The following is an 18,155-nucleotide window of genomic DNA, read 5'->3' as shown; positions in this document are numbered from 1 at the left end:
AAAAAAAAAAAAAAAAAGGAATCTTGTGAGCCTTACGCCGTTGGGAGACTTGAGGAGTCGCAGTGTTTCTCAAGCCTGACCGCTCTTTGGAAGCACTTAGGAATTAAGAGCTAGCCAGGCATGGTGGCTCTCACTGCCAGCTTTGGAGGCTGGGGTCGGATCTCTCTGAGTTTGGTTTATAGAGTGAGATACTGTCCTTAAACAAACAAACTCAAAAAGCAAAATATTAGAAACCTTACACTAGAGGAAGTCTGGCAACTGATCAAAGCTCCTGTCATTAACTCGGGGACCAGAAAGACATCTTGTGCCTACTGAAACCGTGATGTATGTAAACCAGGAATCTGTGCACACGCAATAAAGTCGAATTGAGACGGAGTTTACAAAACAAATGGCCAGTACTCTCAGAATATCAAGGAGATCGAGCAAGTGACAGGTGAATGCCCCTGGATTAGATGCTGGATCAAAAAATACAGAATGGTCCCCACTTTTTAGGAAGTGACAGTGCAGTAAAGTTAATATATTACTTTTAAAAGCTTGGTGAGAGGCTGTGTATGGAGGCATAAGAGGAGGAGTGAGTTAAAGTGTGTGATAATGTGCCAGCATTTCAGGAACCTGTGTGTGGGTACCAGGAATTCTTCGTACTACATACCTGTTCTCTAAGTTGCCAGTTAGTTTTGAGTAATTTTAAAAACATAGATAGGTGGGAGGGCAGGCCATGACATGTGTGGCAGTCAGGAAATAACTGCAGGGTCAGTCCTGTTGCCAGCTTCTCATGGGTTTCTGAGGCCGAACTTAGGTGGTCGATCTTTGTCCACAGAGGTAAGCAGAAAGCGCCGACTGACTGTTGTATGTTGGAATCTCTACTGGGACCCAGCTCCAGGCCCGGTAGTCCCTTAAGAAGCCCTTCGTGGGGCTGGAGAGATGGCTCAGCGGTTAAGAGCACTGACTGTTCTTCCCAAGGTCCTGAGTTCAAATCCCAGCAACCACATGGTGGCTCACAACCATCCGTGATGAGATCTAATGCCCTCTTCTGGTGTGTCTAAAGACAGCTACAGTGTACTTACATATAATAAATAAATAAAATAAATAAATCTTTTTAAAAAAAGAAAAAAAAAAAAAAAAAGAAGCCCTTCTTGCCAGTTCTAATGTGATCTCTTGAAACATTATTTAGTGTTTGCTACAAAAGGCACGCATGTGGAGGTCAGAGGGCAGCTCGTGCGCACTCTAGAGAGGGACCACTGAGCAACCGGTTGCTCTTGCTCCAATCACTTCCTGTCTTACTGCTGACCCCCATGAATCCCGTGACCACTGCACGGGTGGTAGCAGCATTACCCGGCTGTCTTGGGAAATACGATTTCCAGTCCTAGAACAGAAGTACTGCATCAGAAATAGCAGTGCCCCAGCCCTGCAAACAAAACAAGCCCCCACTTGGTCTTGTGAGGACCTCAGCCACACAGGAACTGCAGAGCCCCCCCTAGGTGAACACCCCTGCCTGAGCTCACCTTTCCTCTTGGCCACTCCCACCGCCACTTTGTGACTCTGCTCTTGGTGAACTTGGGCTTTGATCTCCCACTATACTTTCCCTCATCCTCCCAGGCCCTTGCCTGACCTGAAACTGCCCAGTGTTCTCTGATACTCAGCAGGATCCTGGGGAGCCACTGTTGCCCGCAATGGCATGCCATCTCGCACGGGCTGCCCCGTAAGGATTCGGCCTCTTAAGTCATGCCCGATCTGGATTGCTGGGGACTGTCACCTGCCCCCATAACAGTTGGTTTGGGTGGCTTATAAATAACAATTTCTTTCCTTTATTTATACTGATTGTTAGAAAGTATCTTTTTGGCCCATGTTAACAGGCTGACATAATATATTTAAGATTTATTTATTTATTTGGTGGTTTTTGGTTTTTCGAGACAGGGTTTCTCTATAGCCCTGGCTGTCCTGGAACTCACTCTGTAGACCAGGCTGGCCTCGAACTCAGAAATCCGCCTGCCTCTGCCTCCNGAGTGCTGGGATTAAAGGCATGCGCCACCACGCCCAGCTTAAGATTTACTTTATTTATAAACACAGTGTAGCTGTTTTTCAGACACACTAGAAGAGAGCATCAGATCCCTTTACTGATGGTTGTGAGCCACCATGTGGTTGCGGGGAGTTGAATTTCAGGACCTTTGGAACAGCAGACAGTGATCTTAACCACTGAGCCATCTCTCCAGCCCTGCCATTTATGTTTTCAAGCGAGTTTTGCTACATTATAATTAAGTTTTGATAAATTATTAGCTAGAGGGTCCAGAGTTGATCTTTGGTTCNCCCCCCCCCCCACGCCATGTCCTATCTGTTCCCCACCCCCCACCCTCCCCCAGCATGTTCTCCCTCCTGCAGCTCATCATCCTGTACCATTTAAAATGTTTGGGACTTGGCTAATCCCTATGGATAGAAACTTAGTGGAGCAGGATATTGATTACCAAATATGGTATTGCTGCAAAGGATGCTGGCGGAATGCGGCTTGTATTCTGAGCCTCTGGCCGCCCAATGAGCTGCCAAACAAATTAGGTCATTTTAACTTCTTCTGAGCTTTCTTGTTTTGTTTTGTTTTTGTTAATAAGATGCTGGAACTTTGATTTGGAACATGATGTTGATGTTATTTTAGCTCAAACAAGAGAAGGGTATGAGAGGGGGGCAGGGAGGATGGAGGCTCAGCCCAGCAAGTTTTAGGTTGACTGTGTTCGAAGCAAGCACACTGACCGTCTTGGTGGAATTCAGAGGTTCAATAGCAAGACCTAGGGACAAATGCTATAGGGACTCAGTAGTCCCTCAGGGCCTAGATGCTTGTCATTGCTCCTTGGGTTGCTCAGGACTGAAAGATGCTTCAAAGAAGGTTGGTGGGGGTTAGTGTAGGAGAGAACTCTGTGAAGTGTGTGCTGCTGCTACGTCTGCCGTGCTCTGGTGTGAATGCACAGGGCCTTCTGGAGGAACTACGGTTACCTCTCAGCAAAGACACCTCATTAGTCCGTAGTTGGGAATGCTTTGTTATAAGGGTAACTAACTGTACATTTCTTTGTTTTGTTTTCCTTCACCACGGGGTCTCACACTATAGCCCATGCTATCCTCATAAGTCATGCTAACACTGTGGCTTCTACTTCCTCCCATGGGCTACGATTCCTGATGTAAGCTGGGGTAACAGGTGTGGTGGGAGGAAGTGGATCTCAGTTGTACGATCACAGAAGCAAATGCCGCTCCAGACGACAGCCTTGTCTCCTGATGTATGTTCTGGAAACACAGTCAGACAGTTTACTTATTAAGGGCCCCCCAATTTTTTTTTTTTAAATATTTTATAAACCTGGCACTTCTCTCTTTGACCTCTGCTAGTTAGATCTATACAGATATGATGCTCACTGCCCCTCGAAGTGTTATCTAGCCTTAATGGTCGTCCTCTCAGAAAATAACCGAGTCAGGAGTAAGTTCTCCTACTCCGGGGTCTCTCTGGGTCAGGGCTGTTGGCTGCCTGCAGCTGCCCAACCTGGGTTCCTGTGACTGGCAGTCACTGGCTCTTCCTTGTGTCTTTGGAACTGAACCTGTGAAGTTCAGAGTCATTCTGGTCTACAGAGCTATGAAATTCTTACTAGTTTCCTATAAAATCAGTCTTAGCTTTCCTTTAAATGAAGAAAGGCAGGGGATCGTGTGGTGCATATACAGGAAAGTCTCGAGCTAGATGAAAACAAAGGAAGGGTTGTGGGGGACCTTGAGGCCACAGAAATGAAAAGTTTGTATTCTTAGCATAATCCACTTTTAGGATTGAGACACCGGTGCCGACTGGATCTGGTGTGCCTTTCTAACACTGTTAGAGTCCCCAGAGTTCCTGGCATCGAATGGTTTCCATTAGAGTGTTAGTTTTGCTTGGTCATGGAGACATTCTTGAGTGAGGAATTCCTGAAACGCACTCGGTGTGTAGATCTTGTAGTTTAGAGTGCTTGCAGTGTGCTTTCCTCAACCATGGTCTTTGTTGTCTTTCCTTGGTGGGGCGGGGGCTTCTCTTGTAGCTCTCGCTTTCCTGGACTTCACGTTGCAGACCAGGCCAGCCTCAAACTCAAGAGAGCCACCTGCCTCTGCCTTCCTGGCTGGTATTGAGGATGTGCTCCACCATACTTGCTGAAACCTGTTCTTGCTTTTTAAAGGTCACTTGCAGTGATGGGGACAAGCAACTCGACTTGCATCTAAGGCTTATAGAGTCTTTTGTTCGTGTATCCTGAAAGCCAACCATAAAAGACTTCAGGATTTCTCCATCCCGAGCCTAGAAAATTCATGAAGTACCTAGAATCAAATGATAACAGTTACATTCAAAATAACCGTAGCTGTTTAGTTCCTGTTCCGAGCACGCGTGGCCTCAGAATGCCTTGGTAAAGCTGAATTGGAGACAGAATGCCTTTACTCTATTTATGGGATCCACGCTGAAGATCAGTGAAGACTTTCACTGTTTACGTCCATTCAGAGTGCAGCCTGCTCAGGATTTCAGGGGGTCGTCCTCCAGTGCTGCCCAGCAAGAGTGTCACTCGCTGGGGCACAGTCATAGTCTCCACACTTAGTAGCAGCCGCCCGTCCACACTTTTAAGCTTTGTTATGAACTTGTTGGTCTGAATTTTAAAAGCCAGACTGGAGAATGGTCAGGATGAGCAGGGATGTTTGCATGTCCATGTAACTGAAGATCCTAGCGGCCTAGTCTGCCTGGCTTTCTGGCCACGTTGGACTGTGAGGTTTGCATGTTCTGTGTAAATGCTGCGCCAGAGAGCCCTTGCCAACCCCGTTCCCAGATAGGTCAGAGTTTGCGACGTGTTTACTGTGTCACCATTCTGGTTTACATCTTCCCCTTTGTTCTTTCTTTTTTTTCTTCTTCCAAAGGGCATCCGCTTCGATCCTGAAATCCCGCAAACGCTACGACTAGAGTTTGCTAAGGCAAACACGAAGATGGCCAAGAACAAACTCGTAGGGACTCCAAACCCCAGTACTCCTCTGCCCAACACTGTACCTCAGTTCATTGCCAGGGAGCCATGTAAGTTGATCTACTCCTCCTTTTGAAAAACAGCCGCAGCAAAGGCGCTTGTGAGACGACACTGTGGGATGCCAGGCTAGCTGGTTCTCGTTTTTCCATGTCGGTAAAGAAATGGCCTGTTCCTCCTATCTAAATTCTGAGGGCACTCTTGTTGGAGATTGGCCGTCGTAAACAGTGGCTCAGCTCGAATAGAGCTACTCCTCCCAGAGCTTCATCTCCTGGGTTTGCTTTGACGTACCCTTGGCCAGTGTGAGTGTTGCCTCGTTCTTGGGAAGACCGACTGGGGTACTGCACTGACTTACTCTGTCAAAGGACACCAGTTCCTTGGCTTTGGAGAAATATTAAAAGTCAAAGAAACAGATGTTTGGGAGCAAGCTGTCCTGTGTTGAGAACCGTAGGGCGAGCAGTGGACGCACAGAGGGTTTCGTAGACACAGGCAGTCAGCTCCAGCATTCCCGGACCAGTGAAGCTTCAGAGAAATCTAGCTGTTCTGTTTTGAATTATTTAAGGACGCTGGCTAATTGTTGAACAAGATTTTGCCTCACGTGAGCGAGCTTATGCCTTTAACTGTGGCCTTTAGTGAGTAACTTCAGAGGGCTGACTTCATTTTCTTTGTTAAGCTCTATCAGTGGCAGAACTGAGGCGTGAGATAGCCTTTAATTTTTCCTTTCATTACGGAGCCATATGTGATTGAATGTGGCAGAGCACTCGTAGCCGGCCAGGTGACGCGCAGTTACCCAGAATGTTCTGCCTCGTGGTTCTTGTGTTCTTTCCAAAGCACGCCGTCCTGACGTCCTGACCCTCTCTGCCGGCCTCCCCGGACGGCCGTAGTTAAAAGGCACGTGGCCTCCTCGCTCGCCCTGTGTCATATGCGTGTCAAATTCAATCAGATCCTCCCGAAAGCTAATTATCTGGAGCCCCAGTCGGCTTAAGTAAGCTGGCGCTGGCAGGGAAACACAAGATAAGAGCTCCATCCCTGCCACGGCCAAACACAAAGGTTTTTGTGAAGCCAGAAAAGTCATAACAGGGACGGGTGGCGGTGGTGGGGCGTATTTTGCTTTTTTGTGTCTTAGAGAAGCTTGACTATTTAGGAAGGAAATCTAAAGAGCTACATTTTATAGAAAAGTTGCATTATAGGAGAATACAGCCAGTGCTTTCTGACATACACATTTATTTATAAATAAATCTTTATTAAAGTCAGTGGATGAGTAAGTTGTGGTTTGGATTGTGTTGTCTGAATCCTGGGGAAATGTACAGCTGCATTTCTTTGTGTCTGGAAGTTTTCTTTCTTGACAGGACATTGACCAAAAATACCTTCAGGATGCTTTGGGTTTTTTTGTGTATAGAAATATGCCTGCCTTGGTTCTCGTCCCGTGAATGTGATTGATTCAAATAGGAAATGTCACCGTGGTGACAAATCAAACTTCAGCCTTCCGTATCTATGCTGACTGCTTTTCTTAGAATTCAAACGGGCGCAGAATGTATCTAAGGATGAGAGAGACAGCCTGCTCACAAAGGATGGTAGAAGCTACAGACGAGGGGAGCACACTGTCCATTTAGTTCCCTTGCATGGCAATAAATCAGAGTTCTGAAGTGGTCAGATAGTCTCCATGGCACAGTCAAAACTCCTGGGCAGCTCCTGGCAAAACAAACTTGAAGCTGGGTGTGGTGGTGTACACCTGCACGGGGTGGTGGGTGCTGAGGTGTGGTGAGATGAGGTAGAAGGTGGCAAGAAGTTTGAGGTCAGCCTGAACTACATAGTGGGTATTGGGGTACCCTCCCCAATACCCTGTCCCCACAACTACAATACGAAAGCCTTTTTTTTCTCTCTCTGTTTTTTGGAAGAACCAGATAACAGTGTTTTCTTGAGAAAATTAAAGCAAGCATGCTTTCTCTTTATATAGCTCCTTTTTACAACGGGCCTTGACAAACAGCCCGTGACTCAGCTGACCTTATCATCCATCCACCAGAGGTCCCTCTGGGAACTGTGACTTTCCGTATCCTATTCAGCATCACTGTTTTCTGAGAATCACATCCCAGGCTAAACGGCTGAGTGGGTGTGGCCCGGCGGGTCCAGTTACGGGGCAAAGTTGGTCCGTTTAACCACCTGTCAGGTGGAGCTCCCAGTTTGTTCTGGGGCTGGCAAAGCTCTGAGGGCTCCTGCTGTTGGCTCCGAGGAACTGATGTGAAGGCTGCCAGTGCTCTCACAGGGAAAGTTCTGAAGGAAGCATGTCCTCTGACTCAACTGTACCACAAGCAGTTGCTCTCAGTTCTCCATGGATACCTGTTGAGCGAAACGGGGAATCGGTAATGCACTAGGAAAGAATGAAGCTGTGGCTGCTGCCCGCCAGAGCCATTAATCCAAGAAGTTGGTGGCCGTCGCAGTTGCTGGGGAGTCTTGGCCTCATTGTAAAGGACATGAAGGAGGTGCTACAGCCTAGTCTAATGGCATCTGACTCCTGTGTCTGCCGACCACACCTGGTATCCACCAGATTTTACTGTGTGAGGGTGATGGTGGGTAGGTAACCTTGGCTCTGCCTGCTCTTGACACATTCAGTGACCTTCACAGACACATTTACGTTTTCCGTGCTCCCGTCTCTCATAAAATGGCAAGTATGTTTGAGTCCCATGATCGCCGCCATCAGAGCTAACAAAGCCGTAGCACAAGATCACCCCTTCAGGATTAGGGAGACAGAAATGTCTGCTGTAGCAGGTGAATGTCGGATGTGATCCGGCTTTAGTTTTACAGAGCATTGGGGTTGCTGTTCTTCCCCCACTAGTTGGTGGGTCAGCATCATATGGCTACAGCCAAGTGACCTTCCTTGCAGGGTTAGGAGGGCGTGAATGGTACAATTCCAGGAAAGTCGTATGTCTTCCTTCCTAACTAACTCCGAGGGTGATGAAGGCAAGCGTATCATGCAGGGACTCAACGTGTAGCCCTCAGTAGGCTGGAACTTCGGGGAAGGTTAAGCCAGCTTTGAACTTGAGGACATTCTTCTGCTTGCCTGGCTCTCAGTCCTGTCTATAGCTGTGTGCCAGATGAACTGTATTTTCACGAGCGAGGTCATTAGTTTGAAGTTAGTACCCCTCTTAAGGACTGTTGTATAATGCGTGGTGGACGCGTTCAGTTTCTGTTCGCATCCCTGCTTGTTTTCACAATGTCAAGAATGGAACTGAGGTTCTCAGGCTAGGCAAGTGTTCTACTTTGAGTTCCATCCCCAGCCTTGTCTCTACAAGGTCCCTCTGTATAGCCTTGGCTGTCCTGGCAGGCAGGCTCGTCCTGTAGACCAGGCTGGCTGTGAACTTGGATGCACTTGCCTTTGCCTCCCAAGTGTTGGAATTAAAGGCGGGTGGTACCGCCACCCAGAAGAGACCCAAGGGTGGGCAACCCAATCCAATATGACCATAATCCTTAGCGAGGAAGGGAGGGAGGGATGGATGGAGAGTTCTGTGGCATGTAGAGAGAAGCCCCTATGTGTTCGTGGGAAATGGCAGCCGTCTGTGTGTAGGAGGGGCCCCAGGAGAATCAAGCCTGCCAGGCCTTGGCCTTGGTTGTCCAAAAGCCCGTGAGACAAATAGATTGTTGTTTGCACAGATTGTGGGTGCCGACTAGCATGTCAGGTGATGAGTTGAAGACCCTCACCCCTTAGTAACTTCATTCTAACCATCTCACTTCATTGTGGGCTTGCTTTCTCAGATACAAAATGCGAATTCTGGTTAGTCACCCACAGGCTTACTGTTGTACGTAAGAAGTTTGTAAGTGGCCACGTAGGCAGCCGTGTGTGTGTGTGTGTGTGTATGTGTGTGTGTGTGTGTGTGTGTGTGTGTGTGTGTGTTTTGTGTGCCTTTGCTCCTGCAGTTGTCTGCCTTTGGACACTCTCCATCAAACAGCTAGAGGTGCTCTTGGAATTCTTTTTTTTAACACGTCATGGATTTGCTTTTATACTTTAAAATCTGCTCACAGTTGCTTGCTGCCAGCAAGATGTAGAAGCAGCTACGCGAAGTACGAAGCTGGTAGAAGTGTGCGTGTGCGCGTGACACGTGTGTGCATGTGCCAGTGGAAGCCAGGGGAGGGTATCAGATCCCGTGGAGGTACAGGTGGGTTTTGAGCAGCTTGTGAGGGCTGGAGAATGAACTCAGGTTCTGGAAGGCGGTGAGCGCTCTTGCCTGCTGAGCCATTACCTAGTATCCTTCCCCCAGGCTGTATAGTCCTGTGTGCACTTCAGCATATTCCAGTGTTTAAGCAGTCACACTTATCATTGTGCATATGGAATTGAATAGAAAAAAAATGCTTTTGGGTTTAGACTGCCTTACACTGCAGTGCTCCTAAAGACAGAGAGGCAGCCAACACCTAAAAGGGCCTTTGTTTTCTCCTATTACACAGGCCTCCTTTTCCATTCTTTATTCAAAGACAGGTTGGCCATAACCTTTTATGTGCCTGAAGCAATGACCTTGAACTCCTGGTCTTTCCCAAGTGCTGAGACAACCTTCTGTTCTTTACCACCACTACCATGGTTTTTGTAGTTCTGGGCATTGAATCTTCTACTTCCTGAGCACCATCCCTGGCCCTCAATTCAGATTTGAGCGGATTATGAACAGACTCTGTAGCAATCCTTCTTCCGGGGTTTCAACCCTAGGGGTTCATGAGTCTGTGGAATCTAAGCTGGGACTGTGTGTATGTGTGAAACCTATAGTTTCTCTCAGTGAAAACTATAGTTTGCTAACCAGAAAGGCTAGGCCAGCGATCCTCACGTATCCTGACTCAGCTTCCCCAACACTGGATTGCAAGCACAGTCCACTATGCCTGGCTTCCTGTGTGGATGCTAAAACTTGAGTTCCAGTCTTTGTGCCTTTGGGCTAAGCACTTAACTGACCAAGCTGTCTCCCCTGCCCTTTACCTCTGGATTTTGAGGCACAAAGTTGTATTAGGACAGAGCAGTTCATAACAGGGTGGGGGTGGGGCTGCGGATTGAGCCTCCCTGTCTGAAACCCAAAACGACCAGGGAGCTCGGTGCTAGTCTCCCTGAGCCGCAACACAGATTGCCTGCCATTGCAGGCTCTCTAAGCATCTGTCTGTCCCGGTGCTTGCCCCTACAGTGCGCTGGGTGCAGTGGCAGTGCTGTGACCATCTACCTGACCAAGTGGGCAGGAGACAGGATGCAAAGAGAAGACGCTGACTTGCAGGTTTGCAGGGGGCTGAGAACCGATCCGTGGGTTCTGGAAGCAGCTTCCTTAGGGGTTGGTGTGAACTTTTCTCCTGTGACAACCTCTGTCATATGTGCGTGTGATATATGTGTGCGTACACACTTTTGTACAGGCGAGTACAGAGGACAGGCGTCCTTTCTCTGTCACTGGCCACCTTAGTTTTAAAGAGCAGGATCTGACTGACCCTGTAGCCCTGTGATTGGCTAGACTAACTGGGCAGCAGGTTCTAGAAGAGTGACTGTTTCATTTGGGTGCAGGGGATCTAGACCTGAGTGTTTATTCAGCAGCTACTTCACCACCTCTCAGGAGCGAAGAAAGGAATCCAGGCCCAGGGAACAGTGGTCTTTGTCCAGGCCCAGGGAACAGAGGTCTTTGTCCTGTTACGTTTGATGTGCGCCTGGCTTTTGCTGCTGCTGTGACAAATTCCAGACCAACACAGCCGTTTGTCCTCTGGTTGGAAGGCACCGCAGTGCCAGCTACCAAGAACGTGAGCAGTAACGGATCCGCAGTCTAAGGCAGAAGTCTGCCTGTGCTCTGCCTCCTTCCTGTCGGCCATCGCCAGGTCCCAGCCCCCGTCTCTTTGCCCTAAAGATTCTTCTTATATTTACACACAAAGGAATGTGTAAATAATAATAATAATAAGAAGAAGAATAACAATAATAATAAAAATAAACTTCAAAAAGTCAGAAATCTTCTCACGACCCAGAAGTATCCAGTTCACATCTGTGATTCCCTCGACATGTATAAAATACCAGCCCTGGTATGTGATTACGTTGGAATTGTAAGACTACACTGTGCCTCACTTCTCCAGCCACTATCCCCAGAACAGATCCTTCAAGGTTCTAGTTGAGAAAGGAGTGGGTTCCAGCTGTCTGACCAAGATGGAGCTGAAGCAGAAGGATGCTCATCCTGCCTTGGAAAGACAGGCTAAGAACAGAGCTATATATATTACGTTGTTATATATTTTACATATAATGTATAGAGGAGGAACATACTAATAAGAAACCATGGTCCCTTACCTGTCCCCTTTATGTGACCTTCCCCCAGGGCCACCCACTCCTGAGGGTGATGGTAGGGCACACGTCTTCCCTTTGTCTTACCTCAACAGGCTTTGGTGGATAAGGATCTTAATGTAAGCTGGCCATGGTGGCTCAAGCCTTTTAACATCAGTGCACTACAGGCCAAGGCAGGAAAACCAGCTGCTTAAAGGCCAGGTTGGACTGCCTTATGAGGTGTCCCCCACCCCCAAAACAAACCAAAAGAGGGCTGAAAGGAAACTGTAATGGGGGTCAGAAGCAACCGGAAATGGGGAGGAAACATGTTGGTTTATGTACCGAGGAGTGGAAGCCAATGGTCCAGATGTCCCAGGCCAGCCTGGGGCACATGAGGCCCTATTTTAAACCCCGCCTTCCCCTAAACCTCGGATGGAGGATAGAGGCCCCATCCGAGGCAGTACTGCAGGAGGTAAAGAGATGTGGCTTTCAGCTTTTCTCTTTGAGAGCCCGTTGTGGGACTCAGGCCTGGGGACTCCATCCTTGCTGGCAACAGCTTGGTCCTGGTGAGTTCATGACAGTCACAGGAACATGACACTGGCCATCACCCCTTTGCCTGTTCCCCCAAATGACCAAGAGGCCACAGGATTGATGCTCAAGATAACACCAGCTGCCAAGGTCCTGGAAAGCAAGGATAGCTAGCCCACCCCTGAGATGCCAGAAGGAACTGTTGTGAGGAGGACCCACCTTTGTCTGAGCCCTTCTCTCTTTCTCACTTCCTGTCTTGTCATGACACCTAAGGAACTTTGACTTACACGGAAGAGAGATTTATTTTGCCTCATGATTTTGAGCTGTGATTGGTTTGGGCCCATTGCCTCCGGCACATGCTTTTTATAGCTGAGCATGTGGCCAAACAAAACACTGATTTATCACCAAGGAGCAAAGAAAGAAAGGGCATGCTCTCGGTGACCTCATGAGATCAGACTAGAAGTTTCCACTATGTGAAATGGCCTCTGAGGGTACATTCAGGACCCAACTCTAGCGCCAACATTTTCTACCTCCACTTCCCTCGTGTCTCCACACCTAGGAATACCTGTAGTGGTTGCTGTTTTATGGGTTTAATAATTTAATGACATTATGAGGTGGTCAGTTTGTTGATACTGTATCTGGCTATGGACACATTTTTTTTTTTTCTTCAAATGGAAGATAAACTGTTACACAACTGACCTCAAATTCCTGATCACTCTGCCTTCACCTCCCAAGAGATCAGGCCTGGCTTAGTATCTGTTTCACCATCAGAGCACAACTCTGCTATAAACAAGCTCTCCCTCAGAACCCAGGAACTGGCGCATGTCTTTCTTCCTGAATACCTCTCTTTCTCCTAACATTAATGCTTCAAATCTGTGTTAAAAAAAATCTCAATAACTCTAGCCTATCTTTTTAAATCATAGAATTTGTAATCCAGGTAATTCTTCCCATCCGTGATTTGTAAACTAAGCTGCTTTTTTTGTTGTTGTTGTTTGTTTGGTTTGGGGGGGGGTGGTTTTTTTGAGACAGGGTTTCTCTGGCTGTCCTGGAATTCACTTTGTAGACCAGGCTGGTCTCCAACTCATAAATCTGCCTGTCTCTGCCTCCCAAGTGCTGGGATTAAAGGTGTGCACCACCACTGCCCAGCGTAAACTAAGCTTGATGAAAGTGTTTATAGAAGCACTAAGCATAAAAGATTGATCCAGAAAGAACAGGTAGCATTTTATTTAATTAGGCTTGCTTGTGACAGGGTCTCATGTAGCTCAGGCTGGCCTGGACCTTCCAAGTATTGTGATGACAGACAGGTGATCTTGAGGCCTTGGGGCTAGCTGCAGTTGTTTGTGGGTGTCACTATGTTGCTAACCACTTTTTGTGGGTGTCACTATGTTGCTAAGGTGGCAAATTCCTATTTGTTCTTGCCCTTCTGTCTTGTGGTCCTTGAATAGACAGCAGCTCCCAGGCTGCTCCTGGAACCCTTAGGTGGTCTCTGAAATCTAACGTGTTTCCTCCTCCCCTCTGCCCTCTCCCCTCTCATTGAGCTCCACAGACTGCAGCCCTTAGCCTAACTCTTCTCCTGAGATTGTTTCTCCTCTCCAATGTACAGGAATGGACACAGTTAAGGACGCTTCTATACGAATTTGCCAGTTAAAATTATGTTCTTCACACCCTTACTATTAAAAAAAAAATAGATTTCTCTCTAATGTCCTTCATGAGGAAGTATTATTTTTAGTGGAGGAAGTAACTCAGTGGCAGGTCACTTGGCCAGACTCAGTGAGACCCTTGTTTGGGTCTCCAGCGCTATAAAAACAAATGCACACATTTGTGCGTCGTCTCAGCATACCAGTGAGTCCTGGGAGGGAGGGAGGGAGGGAGGGAAGGGGAGAGAGAAAGAGGGGGGGGGCAGGGGAGAGAGAAAGAGGGGGGGAGGGCAGGGGAGGGGAGGGAGAGGGAGAGGAGGATATGAATATAAATAAAACCCAGTTCTTCTACAGTTTTAAGTCGATGTGAGTGCTTCCCATTTTTAAATTCCATTTTAATGGACACTGATGGCTCTTCACATGAAGATCTGGCAAACAGGTTTTCTCACAAATATTCAAGATAAGCTTGCCATTTCAAGAAAAATAACTCATGACAAAACATTTAGAAATAAAAGTTAGACATTAAAGCTTTTAATTAAAATTTAGTTAGAAAACTTTTCTACTACCGTGAGTGACAGCTTCCCAACTCATAGCTGTGAGATTAATGGATTTTTTTTTTTTTTTGGCACAGTGGAATGAGTCAACATTTGGAAGATCCACATAACTCAACCAGTATTTTTCCAATGACATGATTTATTACAAAATTGGATGTGGAAGAAAAATCCTAAAAGTAACAGTTGTTTTTAATGTAAAAGAATATAAAATTCATTGTTATGTTTTAGGTTCCATGATGCAACTACTTGTCCTGTCTGGGGAGCGGCACTAGAGAGGGTAATGCACCCCCACCCACCCATTCACCCAGAGGGCACACATATAACGTGTTCTTGTGCATGAAATCTGGATTTGACTATATCCATGATGTCACGCAGAGAGAGTCTTGGAAGGGAGAGGACTATGGCAGGATTTGGACAGCAAGGGTAAGAGGGTGAGAAATAAACATAAGCAAAGTACAGGGGAATATGTGTAGTAAGTGGTTAAGTGCACTGACTGCTCTTCCAGAGGACCTGGGTTCAATTCCCAGCACCCACATGACAGCTCACAGCTGTGTGTAACTCCGGGAATCAGAAACCCATAGACAGACAGACAGGCAGACATGCAGGCAACACCCCCAATGCATATCAAATAAGTAAGCAATGAAAACATTTTTAAAAATGTATATTGCAGACCATTATTTCATTGACTGACATAGAGCATTACTTTTTAAAAAGAACTGTTCGTTGTCACAGTTTATGATATCAGAGGGTACCCATAAAGAAAGGGGCATCTGCAGCTTGTCCAAAGGCCATACGTTTCTCATGTACTAAAACCAAAACAGTGTGTTGAAATGGGCTTAATTAGAAGCAGATGTGAGGGTCTAATTGCCCTCTAGTAAACCAAATACTAAAGAGATCGGCAAGAAGGCAGAATGAAAGCCTTTTCTTACTTTTCTTGGAATGGGAAGGGTGCCCTGCCACCTCCCCCACATACTCCATTTACTACATTAATGGCTTTTTGTTTCTTCTTTCTTTTTCTGAATAATTTTTATTTAGTACACTTAGCAGAGCAGGTGTTAGTCGACATTCTCACAGATGTTCTTTGGAGCTGTTGATTGCTTGCCCCAAATGTCATCACTGTTGGCTTGCCCTCCCTGCACAGGGTCTGTTCCTATTTCTAAGACCTTCTTCCTCCAGACACGTTCGGGAAAGGCCTGAGACACAGAGGGTTCTATGCCAGTCTGGGAGAGATGTCTTAACTTCAACCCCTAAATGGCAGGAAGATTAGAATTGCTCGGTTATCCTGAGCTCCGCAAGACTTTTCTTCTGTAATGTTAACATCTGTTCCTGGTTGAGTGTCCTCAGGAATCTGCATGTAACAGGATAGATCTGGGGCCTGCAATGGAGTGGGGCAGCACTGGAGCTTAGACGGGAAGGGCCTGGACTCTGCAAGCTTGTGCCTTATTGAACAAGGATACCCAGGTGTAGCGTATTGCCACCTGCGTATGCTCAAAGTTACTCCTCATGGTAGTGATCCCACCTATTTGCCTTCCCCATTCGTTACCAAGGCCAATATCTCAAGAAATTTAGACGTTGAACATTTAAATATGTAGTTTTAAGGCACCATAACATGATTTTTAAAATGTGCATACATAATTTTTTTCATATTCTTTGGTGTCTCCCCCATCATGGTTTTTCGAGACAGGGTTTCTCTGTATAGCCCTGGCTGTCCTGGAACTCACTCTGTAGACCAGGCTGGCCTCCAACTCAGAAATCCACCTGTCTCTGCCTCCCAAGTGCTGGGATTAAAAGTGTGCACCACCACTGCTGGGCAACTGTTTTTAATTTAACAGAAAATTTGCAGAAAACTGAATTTCTCCAGGACAGAGTATTTTAATATGGTAGGTAAAGAACAGCAAATAAACATACAGATAGCTGATTGAATGGGGTCATCCATGCTAACATCTGCTTTGATTCCAAGCTTTAGGCCTCACCTCATGGATTTCATACTCATGAACATGTAACTGATTCCTATCACGGAATTCCCTGTAAGCATGGCTCTTCATTCACAAAAAGACGGGCAGATGACCTCTGTTAGGAGAGAGACGAGTGCAAAGGCCTCAGGTGTGACGCATTTGCCACTGGAGTCTTGGGTCCTCTCTGCGTCCTGCAGTAACCTCAGCTCCCAGGGCTCAGCTGCAATACAACAAAGACAGAAGCAATGTGTGTCTGCTTCTACAAAGCAGTTTAATTAGTGACGGGAGGTGGAGGAGTGTCTCTCTGTCCTTTAATGAAATATTCCAGTGAAGGTCAAGGAGATCAAACAGCCCGGTAGAGGAAGCAGCAGTGAATTCTCTCACTTGAGTTTGGCAAACATTTGGGGTGAGGGGAGAGAAGTTGTGCTCACCTGTTAAGCTAGAGGAACGCCTGTGAGGACTGTCATCATGAGGCCTCCATACCTGGCATTTTTTACTCTCTCCATGGGAATTGAACTCAGGAAGCTCTCCCTTTTTTGGTTTTTCAAGACAGGGTTTCTCTGTGTAGCCCTGGCTGCTCTGGAACTCACTCTGTAGACCAGACTGGCCTCGAACTCAGAAATCCACCTGCCTCTGCCTCCCAAGTGCTGGGATTAAAGGCGTGAGCCACCACACCCAGCTTCAGGAAGCTCTCAAAGCAAGCACTTTACTGACTGAGCTATTTCCTGTTGTACAGAAAGATTAGCATCTCCATGGTAGTTATTTTATTTTTGCTGACCGGTTTGTGGGACATACATAGGCATATACACATACAGAGACACACACACACATCCTTGTGTTTTCAAATATACCAAATATAATGAGATAACAGAAGTGTTATATACCAAATGTATATAAATAACAAATTTCAAATATACCAAGTGTAACCAATAACAGAAATGCACCATTCATGCGGAATGGACTTTTGGCCATTATTTACTGACAATCCCTTCTGGGGGGGGGAATCTCTCTCTGTGGTTGTGTCACTCTGTCAGGGCAATGTGGTGTCCACTTATGTCTCTTAGCTGGCTTTAGTCTAGGGCACATTCTTTCCACCCTTCATTTTCTTATCATTGATTTTTAAAGATAAGATGTTAGCCTTCTTTGGGGTCTGTTTGTTTTATTCGTCTTCACAGTCCTCGGTTCCCATGCCCCTCTGTTGGCTTTAAAATGAAGGGCGATGAGATTAGGTTTGAGTTCAGGCATGCCTTTTGAACAAGAATGCATCCCAGGTCCGCATGGTCACTTCCCCTGACACCTGTGAGGCTGAGTCCTTGTTGAGCTAGGAGAGACTGTGGATTCAGGCAGTGAATCAGTCGGTCTGTCCATCCATTCATCCTACGGTCCTTATCAATTTGATTGGCTGTTGTTTTGAGACAGCGTCTTGGTGTACGTTCATGATAAGCCTGGAGCTCCTGATGTAGGACTAATCTGGCCTTGAACTTGCCTCTTTCTGATCCTCCTGCCTCTCCCTCTTGAGTGCTGGACTTGTAGATCTGTACCACACCAGCTTCGTCTTAAAGCCTTGTCCGTTGACCTTTTTCCCCATCCCTGCATTGGGGCTAAGACATCTGGCTTCCCTAACGAATTCTGATGGTTTGCAGATAGCTCCGCCCCACTTGGATTAGTGTTTTCCCTTTTATGGTTAGTTTTGGGGTTTTCCTCCAATCTTTTGGTGTTGGAGACAGGTTCTCTTGTCTACCCCTGGCTATCCTAGAACTCACTATGTAGACCAGGCTGGCCTCAGATGCACAGACATCTGCCTTCCTTTTCCTCCTGGGTGCTGAGATTAAAGGTGTGCACCACCACTGCTGGACAACTGTTTTTAATTTAACAGAAAATTTGCATCAGGGCTGGCTTGAATTTCTCTTTTTTCACATTCTCAGGGTGCTTTTGTGTATAATAGCCATTCTTCCTAACACCTGAGGGCAGGGCAGGTGTGGCATCTTTTGATGGAGGGAGACTCACAGCATTGCCTCAGTGAAGCCAAGTTTTGGTGTGTACATCTTGCAAAGGAGTGAGAGGGTTTATGTGGCCCTGACGGATGGTTCCAGGTGCCCGTGAGCTGGTGTCGCTGAGGTAGGTTTCCATATTGACTACAGTTCTGACTAACACAACTCTCGTAGCTACAGAGGAAAACACCTCTATAGCTCCCCTTGAAAAACTTTAGAAAGGAAGTGTTTTAATAAAGATTTTTTTTTTTT

The 18,155-nt window shown here is 46.7% G+C and overlaps 1 protein-coding gene across 5 annotated transcripts in view; it reads left to right on the top strand.

The window, feature by feature from the left end:
* Positions 1-18,155, top strand: part of Rbpms (RNA binding protein, mRNA processing factor) — a 151,897-nt gene that overhangs the window by 93,948 nt on the left and 39,794 nt on the right. For all 5 annotated transcript variants that reach the window (XM_029531787.1, XM_021219174.2, XM_021219173.2 and 2 more), the window contains exon 5: positions 4,891-5,041. In XM_029531787.1, the coding sequence (XP_029387647.1) occupies positions 4,891-5,041 (151 nt within the window). The remainder of the gene's footprint in view (positions 1-4,890; positions 5,042-18,155) is intronic.

This window comes from Mus pahari, chromosome 19 (genome assembly GCF_900095145.1).
Source record: "Mus pahari chromosome 19, PAHARI_EIJ_v1.1, whole genome shotgun sequence".
In the NCBI taxonomy this organism is placed as follows: domain Eukaryota; kingdom Metazoa; phylum Chordata; class Mammalia; order Rodentia; family Muridae; genus Mus; species Mus pahari.
Note: the sequence above shows the minus strand (reverse complement) of the source record. Positions and strands in the feature narration are given on the sequence as shown.